General features: G+C 37.0%; 1 protein-coding gene across 1 annotated transcript; it reads left to right on the forward strand.

The window, feature by feature from the left end:
* The first annotated feature begins 531 nt into the window (after positions 1–531).
* On the forward strand, positions 532–3,293 carry LOC107418320 (phenylacetaldehyde oxime monooxygenase CYP71AN24). The gene is made up of 2 exons (XM_048474666.2): positions 532–1,464; positions 2,682–3,293. The coding sequence occupies exons 1-2, from the start codon at positions 532–534 to the stop codon at positions 3,291–3,293; spliced, it is 1,545 nt and encodes a 514-aa protein (XP_048330623.2).
* The last annotated feature ends 8,449 nt before the right edge of the window (positions 3,294–11,742 follow it).

Raw genomic sequence — 11,742 nt, forward strand, 5'->3', positions numbered from 1 at the left:
ATTTAATTGGCATGCCACTTATATCCGCATTTATATGCTCATGGACTCAAAACATCACGAAAGGAGCTGGGAATTATTGTAAATAATCAAAAAATTCACTGTTAAAACTTGGGCAACCATAGATTAATGATTTTTTTTCTTTGTCCAAAAGGTTCATTTCACCATAGAATGGTTTTTTCTTTGTTAACCAAAAAAATTCAATCTAGCTATGATTTCGTTACATACATTTAGTCGTCAGTCCCTGATTTAATTTCAAAAATTTGGATTTGAAAGCCATACAAAAATTTCTTCAACGTGGAAAAAAAATCTTCATCCTCGAGCCCCAATAGGAAAAAATAAGTCTAACATAAGATAAAATTATATTATTATGACATGAGCAGGCATTATATTATCATGACAATTAATAACCACACAAAATTAGATGTTTTACACATTGATTTGATGTTTCACAGGCTATAAATTAGTGCGCAAAATATTCATTTGGAGATCAGCAAGGCTATCCTTCACATTTTTGTGTGCTTAAACAGAAATATGGAAGTGTTATCATTTTTGTTGCCCGTTTGGGAAGAGCTACAAAGAAGCAAACTCTTCCTCCTTTTGCTTCTCTTCCTTTCTCTTCGCTTCGCATTTTTTCTCGCTAGCCCGCAAACCAAACTCAAATTACCTCCATCCCCACCAAAGCTACCCATTATTGGAAACCTTCACCAGCTAGGCAACCTTCCTCACCGATCCTTCCGAGCACTCTCTCAGAAATATGGTCCTCTAATGCTCTTAAACTTGGGCTACACTCCAACTCTTGTGGTTTCTTCTGCAGATATGGTTAAAGAAATAACCAAGATCCATGATATCGTTTTCTCCAATCGGCCCAAATCCATGGCTAGTGATATTTTCTTTTATGGATGTTTCGATATTGCTTTTGCACCCTATGGTGAGCACTGGAGGCAAGGTAGGAAAATATTTGCTCTCGAACTTTTGAGCTTGAGAAGAGTGCAATCTTTTGGATTTATCAGGGAAGAAGAAACTGCAGGATTAGTTCGCAAGTTACGCAATGCGAGCTCAAGTGGGTTTACAGTGAACTTAAGCCAGATGCTGATTGCAACTTCACATAACGTAATTTCGAGATGTATTCTTGGGCAGAAATTCCAAGAAGATGAAACTAGAAGTGAGTTTGGAGAGCTCTTCAAAAGGGTTACGATCCAGTTTACATCTTTCAAATTTGGAGATTACTTCCCTTATTTGAGGTGGATGGATGTAGTTACTGGCGTTGTTTCAAGCCTCGAGGCAACTTTCAGAGAATTAGACCCTTTTCTTGAAAAGGTTATTGAAGATCATAAGGCTGCTTTGAGTGATAAGGATGAACGATCCTCTGATCGCAAGGACATAGTGGATATTCTCCTTCAGCTTCAAAAAGACGGCGTTCCTAACATGGAACTTACTAATGCCAACATCAAAGCTATTTTGTTGGTATCTCTCTTCCTTATTTTAACCTTTATACATATTTACTTATATATTTGATTAATTTTTACACGATGGGCATATTGTCATGGCAACATATTATTTCAATAATATAATCCACCAATAAAATTTAATTAGATACTAGGCATTTATAATAGTGGAATTGTATATTTTATCTTTTCTACTAAACTATTTTCCCAATGATATGATTTCTGTTAAAAATTATTACATCACCAACTAGATTCTTTAGTTGTAAATCAAATTTTAAATTATTAATTAAAATATATAACTTGTTACATCACCATATTACTCATTCTTGAACACTACAAGTTGGGAGATGATATAATTATATATGTATGTATATGCTATAAAAACATGTTTGTCCCCTCCATAATATGAGTGTCTAACATCAAACAACATGTTATCTAACTAAAGCTTGTAATATATTGTCCAGTGTTAGGGACTCAAATTATAAAGCGAGACAATTGTGCTTGATAGCAAATCTTTCTCTTATATGGAAGAAATTTATCAAGGATCGTTCAGGATAATGTTACACAACACGTTACATGACGATGTAACATCTTACAATATTTTGCATGATGTCAGTGGCAGATCCAGAAAATTTAATTAGAGGAGGTACCATTGGAAACATCTAAAAAAAAAAAAAAAAAAAAAAAACTCAAATTATAGTTGTTCATAATAAAACAAAAATATATATATATATATACTTATTCATCAATGCATTAGTTTAATAACAGAAATAACATTTAAAAATAAAAAAGATTTACATATATTATATTCAAAAACTAAAATGAAATTGATATTTTTGTACAAAAAACTAATTTCCATGGTGAAAGATATTTTTAGATATTATTTTCTTTTATTGTCAAAGAACGAAATTAGTAGCCTTACATGTAAAATTAAATATTTTTGGATTGTTTAATAGATAGGAAATCATAAATTGAGAGGAGGCACAAGCCTCTATTTTAGTAATAATTATGTAATTAATTAAGAAAAAATTACCTATTAAAATGTTAAAAAAAAAAATTTAGGGGGGCACTTTCTCTCCGGTCCTTATGTAAATCTACTCATGTATGACGTTGTCTTAGATATTCCAGATAAAAATCTCTAGAACGAAAAAAATGATTATATATATATATATATACATACAGAAAAAGATGTTAATATCTACAAACTAAAATACCAGTATTTTATCATATTTTCAGGACCTGTTTGTAGGAGGAAGTGATACTGTCTCAGTAACAATGGAATGGGCAGTGGCAGAGCTTGTGAGAAATGAAAGTATAATGAAGAAAGCGCAAGAAGAGGTAAGAAGGGTGGTAGGGAAAAAAGCAAGCATAAATGTGAATGATATTAATCAAATGGATTATTTAAAATGTGTGATCAAAGAAACTCTAAGGCTACATCCAGCCGGTGCGCTGACTTTTAGAGAAACATCAGAAAGTGTGAAATTAGGAGGCTATGATATTCCTCCTAAAACCAAAGTTGTTTTCAATACATGGGCAATCCAAAGGGATCCTAATTTTTGGGATAGACCAGAAGAGTTTATCCCTGAGAGATTTGAGAACAACCAAGTTGATTTCAAAGGCCAAGATTTTCAATTCGTTCCATTTGGTGTTGGAAGAAGAGGATGTCCTGGTTTGACATTTGCGGGGTTCCTGGTTGAGTATGTGATAGCCAACCTTTTATATTGGTTTGACTGGAAGCTACCTGATGAGAATAACGAAACGCCCAAGAACTTGGACATGAATGAAACTGGAGGGCTCGCTACGTATATGAAAAACCCTCTTGTTGTAGTACCACTATCGGTTACCTGATGATTGTTGTGGTTCTCTGACCACTTTAGAGAAGAAATATGAGAAGAAAATAAAAGAATTCTATTAATCTCTTAAAAATAGAATACAAAAATAAAAACTTCTCTCATGGAGGATTCTCTCGTGGAACCTCTCTTTGCACTCTCCAATTCTCTCTGGAATTGCTCACTCTTCTCTCAAGTTCTCTCTGGAACTTAAACAACTCTCTCTCTTGGAGTTTTTCTCTCAATTCTCCTCACTTGGGAGGATTGAGATAGCTCTCTTGGCTTGATTTTCATGGAACGGTAAGGAGCCTATTTATAGGCTTACAAGGCCACAATTTTCAACATCTTAGCCCACAATTGTTGATCAACAATGGTGGCTGTCAACAATGGTGGCTGTGGTTGGTGCGGCTGTGGTTGGTGAGGTTGGTTGGTGCGGCTGGACTTCACAATTCTCCCCCTCCAGCCGCATTTAAAACTGATGGTCATCTGCCATCTATTCCAGCTATGTCTCTGCATAGCTTCAGCTTCTCTTGAGCAACAACTTTTGTTAGCATATCTGCTGGATTCTCTTTTGTGTGGATCTTCATCAGTTTCAGCAACTGTTGATCTATTACTTCGCGTATCCAATGATAGCGGATGTCAATGTGCTTTGTACGGGAATGATACATTGAGTTTTTGCTCAAATCCATGGCACTTTGGTTATCACAATGTATCTTGTAGTCTTCTTGCTTGATGCCCAATTCTGTGAGAAAACGCTTTAACCACAACATTTCCTTACCCGCTTCCGCTGCGGCTATGTACTCTGCTTCAGTAGTGGATAAAGCAACACACTTCTGCAATCTTGACTGCCATGACACAGCTCCCCCTGCAAAAGTGTAGAGATAACCTGATGTAGACTTTCTATTATCAGGGTCTCCGGCCATATCTGCATCTGTATAGCCTTCTAAGATTGGATCACCTCCCCCGTAGCACAAGCACAGCTTCGATGTACCTTTAAGATACCTGAGAATCCATTTGACTGCTTCCCAGTGTTTCTTTCCAGGATTTGAAAGAAATCTGCTCACAACACCTACTGCGTGAGCAATGTCTGGTCTGGTACACACCATTGCATACATCAGACTTCCTACCACTGAAGAATATGGTACTGAAGCCATCTCCTCTATCTTTTCTTTGGATGAGGGGCACATTCTCTTACTCAACTTGAAATGATTTGCAAGTGGAATGCTGACCGGTTTGGCTTTATCCATGTTGAATCTCTTTATCACCCGTTCAACATACTTCTCTTGAGATAGCCATAACCTTCTATTCTTCCTGTCTCGGATTATTTGCATTCCCAAAATTTGTTGAGCTGGTCCTAAGTCTTTCATATCAAAGGACTTAGACAATTTTTTCTTCAGCTTACTAATCTTCATTGCATCTTGTCCAACGATCAACATGTCGTCCACATATAGCAAAAGTGCAATGAAGTTTCCACCTGAAAATTTTTGAATATAAACACACTGGTCTGCTGCAGTCCTTTTATAGCCTTGACTCACCATAAATGAGTCAAACTTCTTATACCATTGTCTTGGTGCTTGCTTGAGGCCATACAAGCTCTTCTTTAGCTTGCATACGAGGTTTTCTTTCCCTGAAACCTCAAATCCTTCTGGCTGCTCCATGTAGATTTCTTCATGTAAATCACCGTGAAGAAATGCTGTCTTCACATCCATCTGCTCAAGCTCTAGGTTTAGACTTGCTACTAAACCAAAAATGACTCGAATTGAAGTCATTTTTACCACTGGTGAAAAAATCTCATCAAAGTCAATTCCTTTCTTCTGAAGAAATCCTTTGACCACCAATCGGGCTTTGTGTTTCACCACCCTTCCGCTGCCATCTTTCTTGAGCTTGAACACCCATTTATTCTTTAGTGCCTTCTTTCCTGTTGGAAGCTTAACCAACTCATAAGTATGATTTTTCTGCAAGGATTCCATCTCATCTTGCATTGCTTGCAGCCACTTTTCCTTCTCTTGATGAGAAACAGCTTCCTGGAAACTCTCTGGCTCCCCTTCTTCAGTAAGCAGAATATACTCAGATTCTGGAAATCTCTTTGATGGAATTCGGCCTCGCTCAGATCTCCGAACTTGTAAACCACTGGTTTCAGGAGGTGTACCATCATCTGACCGCTGTGATGGCCCTGCAGCTGCTTGAGAGGATTGAGTCTCCCCTTGCTCAATATCCCCTTCTTCCTCCTGGTCTGCTTCTGGTATATCTTCATGCACCTCATTATCCTCTGTGGCTATTTGTGCTGGTGCTGGATTAGGACAAAAATTCTCGGCACTAGAACTACAATTAGGAGACATTCTGGGCTTTTCAATGTCTTCCATTTTCTGGTTTTCTTGGAATACTACATCCCTGCTTCTAATAACCTTCTTGGTTTTCGGGTCCCATAACCTGTATCCGAATTCTTCATCTCCATATCCTATAAAGATGCATGGAGTAGATCTTGCATCGAGCTTCTGTCTGAGCTCCTTGGATACATGTACATAAGCTAAACAACCAAACACTCTTAAATAAGAGTAGGAGGGAATCTTACCCGACCACACTTTCTCCGGAATTTCAAAATTCAACGGTACTGACGGTGATCTGTTGATTAAATAGCAGGCGGCACGAACAGCTTCTCCCCAGAATGGCTTTGGCAGCTTAGCCATACTGAGCATACTTCTGACCTTTTCCATAATGGTTCGGTTCATTCTTTCGGCTATTCCATTATGTTGTGGGGTGCGAGGGACCGTCTTCTCATGTCGAATGCCGTGTCTTCTGCAGTAGGCATCGAACTCCTTGGAAGTATACTCGCCTCCATTATCTGAGCGGAGGCTTTTCAGCTTCTTTCCTGTTTCACGCTCTACCATGGTATGAAACAGTTTGAAGTAATCCAATACCTGGTCCTTTGTTTTCAAGAAATATACCCACACCTTCCGTGAAGCATCATCAATGAAGGTCAGGAAATACTTGTTGCCACCTAATGATTCCACCTCCATGGGACCACAAACATCAGAGTGCACCAGACTAAGCAACTCTGATCTTCTCAATGCAGAGGAACTGAAGGAGACTCTCTATGTTGCTTACCAAACAAGCAGTGATTACAAGGATCTAGCGTAGCATCCTTGCAAACAGTGATAAGCTTCTTCCTTCCCAAAGTGGACAATCCTTTTTCACTCATGTGACCGAGTCTCTGGTGCCACAGATTTTGAGACGCCTCTCCTTCTGCAATATTGAGGCTGTCTGCACATATCTTCACATGAGTCTTGTACAACGTTCCACAAATATGTCCTCGGGCGACAACTATGGCACCTTTCGTCATTTTCCATGTGCCTTTGCTGAAGTAGTTGTCATAGCCTTGCTTGTCTAAGGCTGCTCCCGAAAGTAGATTAAGCCGAAGGTCTGGAACATGACGGACATCCTTCAAAGTGATTGTACAACCAACATTCGTTTTTATCTGAATATCACCAGTTCCCATAATCTTTGCGAAACTGGAATTTCCCATCTTTACCGTACCAAAGTCTCCTGCTTTGTACGTTTTGAAGAAATCTCTATGTGGAGTGACATGGTAGGATGCTGCAGTATCGACTACCCACTCAACATCTTGGGTTGATATATGAAGGCATGTCTCTTCTTCGGTGGAGCAGAGCGCCACTTCTCCTGTACAAGTGACTAGTGTCTCTCCATCCTTCTTCGGCTGATTACCTTGGAGTCTCTGCTTTCTCAACAACTTTCTGCAGTTCTTCTTCATGTGACCCTCCAGGCCACAATGATAGCACTTATACGATGATTTTCTGCCGTCTGTAGATCTGCCTCTGCTCTTGCTCCTGCCTCTCCCCCTATCTCGACCACCTCTTTGCTGTCTTCCTCTCTCTGTGACGAGGGCATGTGACTGATCCATGCCAATGTCCTTTCTCCTGGCCTCTTCATTAAATAGGGCATCCTTAACCATAGCCATAGTAAGTTTGCCATTCGGGGCCGAATTGCTGAGAGAGACTACCAATGTCTCCCAACTGTCTGGAAGAGAGCTTAGAAGTAGGAGGGCCTGATCCTCATCCCCTAGTTGGTAATCCACAGCAGATAGTTGATTTACCAAGCTCTGGAACTCACTGGTATGCTCGGCTACAGAAGTTCCACTCTGTAATGTGAGATGTACCAATCGCTTAAGCAACAGGGCTTTGTTCCGAGCAGTCTTGGCCTGGTACATGTCCTCCAATTTTGTCCAGAGGGCATATGCATCCGTTTCCTTTGCTACATGATGGAAGACACTGTGGTCGATCCATTGCCTGATCTGACCGATCGTTTTCTTGTTTAATTTCTTTCATTCTGCTACTTTGCTGGGATCGGGGTTTTCGCCTTTAGCTTCTATAGGATCAAACAGATCCTTACAATTGAGGAGATCTTCCATCCGAGGTCTCCAAAGTGTATAATTTGTGGCAGTGAGCTTAACCATAGCTCCCGAAGATGATTCTTCCATTGACATTATGGCTTGACCAAAAATGGAGCTGAATTTGGCAAAACGGAGTTACCCGTTGCGTCCGGAACGGCCGAAAATGGTGGACTTGACTCTTCCGGGGTCAAAATATAATTACCAGAAATTTTGGGGCAAAAATGTAATTTCACAAAATTTCTGGGTCAACCTGCAAATACAGAAACTACAGGGGTCAATCTGTAATTTCCAATAGTTCAGGGGCTGCACCGCAATTTCAGAAAACTACAGGGGTCAATCTGTAATTTCCAATAATTCAGGGGCTGTTCCGTAATTTCCGAAACTTCAGGGGTCGTTCCGTAATTTCAGAAAATATTGCTGACGTGGCAGATGGTGCTGACGTGGCACCACGTGGCAGATGACGTGGCAGATGACGTGGCTGACGACGTGTCGCTGGTGTGGCAGATGACGTGGCAGTGGTTTGCTGACGTGGCTGCTGACGTGGTGCTGACGTGGTCGTCTTCAACCTCCAGACGGCGCGTGGGCGCGTGAACAGTTGCAGAAAAATTTCAGTCGGCGCGTGCGGGCGCGTGGGAGGTCCGTTTTCTCTCCGGCGAACTTCGTTGTTCTCCTCTCGTCGGGTACTTTCACCTGGGATTGTCAAATTAATTATTTGAGCAACTTTCTGAAACACCAACTTGAAGAACAGTAGCTTTGTTTCTTCAAATTTTGGACCCAAGCTCTCAACCTGGAGCTCTGATACCACTTGTTGTGGTTCTCTGACCACTTTAGAGAAGAAATATGAGAAGAAAATAAAAGAATTCTATTAATCTCTTAAAAATAGAATACAAAAATAAAAACTTCTCTCATGGAGGATTCTCTCGTGGAACCTCTCTTTGCACTCTCCAATTCTCTCTGGAATTGCTCACTCTTCTCTCAAGTTCTCTTTGGAACTTAAACAACTCTCTCTCTTGGAGTTTTTCTCTCAATTCTCCTCACTTGGGAGGATTGAGATAGCTCTCTTGGCTTGATTTTCATGGAACGGTAAGGAGCCTATTTATAGGCTTACAAGGCCACAATTTTCAACATCTTAGCCCACAATTGTTGATCAACAATGGTGGCTGTCAACAATGGTGGCTGTGGTTGGTGCGGCTGTGGTTGGTGAGGTTGGTTGGTGCGGCTGGACTTCACAATGATGCCCATGACTTATGCACTTAGAGATTATGGGGTATTTAAATTCCTCTAGTTATGTATTAGTATGTTATATGAATAAAACGGGATTGGAATCTTTTATGTTTTTGTTTTTTCCATCCTGTCTACTATTATAATTTGAGATGGGAAGGAAAATGGAAACAAAAGATTTCATCATGAAATAAAACTTACATAGTATTTTAGCTTGTTGTGATTGAAGGATCATAGGTGAAGTTAATAGACTTATCGTACTCCCTCATATTCACCACATGAGAACCAATTGGATGATTGTCCACAAGTGGTGCTCCGGACTATAACTTCAGTTTGCCTAGGTATAAAAAAATTCAGGTTTTTTTTTTTTTTTGCTTTTTTATTATTATTAAAGACGGACATATATTCAATTCAATCGGTTAATCTTTTTTAATATTCTTTTATGCAATGTTTAAAAGGTGATTCAAGAATATACTTTAGAATTAACTTAGATTCAAAAAGCTTAAAAAGATAATCTCTTGCATCTTCATCCTAAATTTCCGAAGAAGAAAATAAATTATACAGAGCATTTTTCTTTTCTCCATATTAGTTAAATATTAAATTCAAAATTTCTTAATAAGAATCGACATGGATTCAAATAACTGATTAAAATAAAAAATAAAATAAAATAAAAGATAGAATTATATTTTTCATATTTAAAATTTTAAAATTGTATAATTTAATTTCTAAACTTTTAATTTGGACAAATTAAATTTTAAATTTTTTAATTCGTTACAATTTCATTTATTATATAATGAGTTGATAGAATCATTAATGGACATGCATGTGACTTGACCCCACTTATTAATCGGGCTGAATTTTGAAATAAAAAATTAAATTTAATTATTTTTAGCTATACAAAATTTAAGACTTTAAGTGCAGTCTCACTTGGGGCAAAACTACAACCACCCACACAACCCAACCCAACCCACCCTCTAATAGTCTGATACACTTTCTTCCTCACATTTTCTCAACAACCAAACACAGCCTACATACCTTAAAGAAAAAAAGTTCGGAAAGAATTGATGCAACAAGATCATCAGAACTGGTCCAACCTTCTGGATTAGAAACCGAAATGGAAGCCAAAAGTCTAAAGGTCTTGAGCTGATGACGGCACTGAGAAAGAGGTGAAACTGCTAATATCAAATTTATGGGTTTTGAGCGAGAATTTAAGAGCTGAGGCCTCCTCTAGAAGCAGAGGGTAATAGAGGTAGGTAATGAAGAAGTGGCAGCCTTGGAAGTGGAAAAGATTTTTTTTCTTTTTCCTTCTTTTTTTGTTTCCTTTTTTTTTATTAATTTTCTTTTAAACTTGCAGAGAAAGAAATAGGGGGAAAAAAAAAATCTGAATCTGCTGGCCAAATCTCTGCCAAAAAAAACAAAAGAACAGTAAGACCATTCGGTAAACCTAAGATCATAACATGATTTGAGGAAAAAAAAAAAATTAATCATAGATTGTTTTATATCAATTATTTTTATTATTTTTTTTAAAATAAATAATTTATAATAAAAAACAATATTTTTGCAAAAGGATATAAAAATAAATAAATAAATGTGAAAAGTTACCTGGGAATAATCACGTCCTATCCTATTCTTTCATTTGCCCATTGCTAACTCCTTTTCTCTTTTCACATCTCCAACTCCTTTCTCTTTTCTCTTCTCTTACTCATCTTCTCAATCCGCATTGTTTCTCTTCGTTATTTTATTTATTTATTTATTTTTTTTTCATTTTGATTGTCTATCCTTTGAATTTAAGGGCAATAAATCTCATAGACTTTTTTTTCTTTTTTTTTTCTTTTTTTTAATGGAGATTGATTTGGATTTTGTTTTTGTTTTCGTTTTTGAAAAACTGTCTGCATTCGCTATTTTGGAGTGTACGGTGTGGTGGGGGTGGGGTTGGGTTGCGTGTGGTTTTTACCCAACACGAGACATAGCGTGAGTCTTAAAAGTTTATTATATAAGTTAAAATAATAATAATAATAATAATAAAATATAAATTTTATTTTTTAATTCAAAATTTAGCCTGATTAACGAGATAAGTGGGTCAATTAATTCTACCTACAGCAAAATAGTCAACTCAAAGTTTCTTGATGAGAATCCACCTGGATTCAAATCACAGGTTACGAACAGGAAAATGTTTGGTAACGCAATATCAATAAGTTTACTACAATCAACTGCTACGTAACGTTGCTCTTTTTCTTTTTTCTTTTTTTTTTATTTGCCTTTTAAAATATTATTAATTTTTTCTTTTTTTTTTTTGGTAAGTATTAATTTTTCCTTTTTTTAGCTGTGAAATGCAATCAATCACATTTTTTTTTACAATAACCTGTAAGTGAGACACCATCGATTCTTTTTTTCTTTGCCTTTAAATATGAATTAATATTTAATAAGGAACAATATTAGAGATAGTTTTAAGTTTGTGGATTCGCCAAATGTATGTAAAAGTGAATTTTTTAACAATAATTGTTTAAACTTTTATTTAACATGTAAATCTTATTGATAAATATGATAAATAATATTTTTTATTTAATTAATTTATTTTTAATTATACTTAACCATGAAATATTCACCAGTTGATAAATAGATTATATTAATATTTCGATCAATTAAATAATAAGATTTGAACATTTAGTAAACAAATTTATAGATTTATTTATTTGTTTATTTATTTTGCTTAAGTAAACTACACCTGTCAGATTCTAATAGTTTTTCAGTGAGCGAAGGATCTGTGAGGGCATGTGAGGATGGTAAAGACGAAGAATAAAAAATAAATAAATAAAAGTTAGTTTAATCTCATTAATAT

This window comes from Ziziphus jujuba, chromosome 2 (genome assembly GCF_031755915.1).
Source record: "Ziziphus jujuba cultivar Dongzao chromosome 2, ASM3175591v1".
NCBI lineage: Eukaryota > Viridiplantae > Streptophyta > Magnoliopsida > Rosales > Rhamnaceae > Ziziphus > Ziziphus jujuba.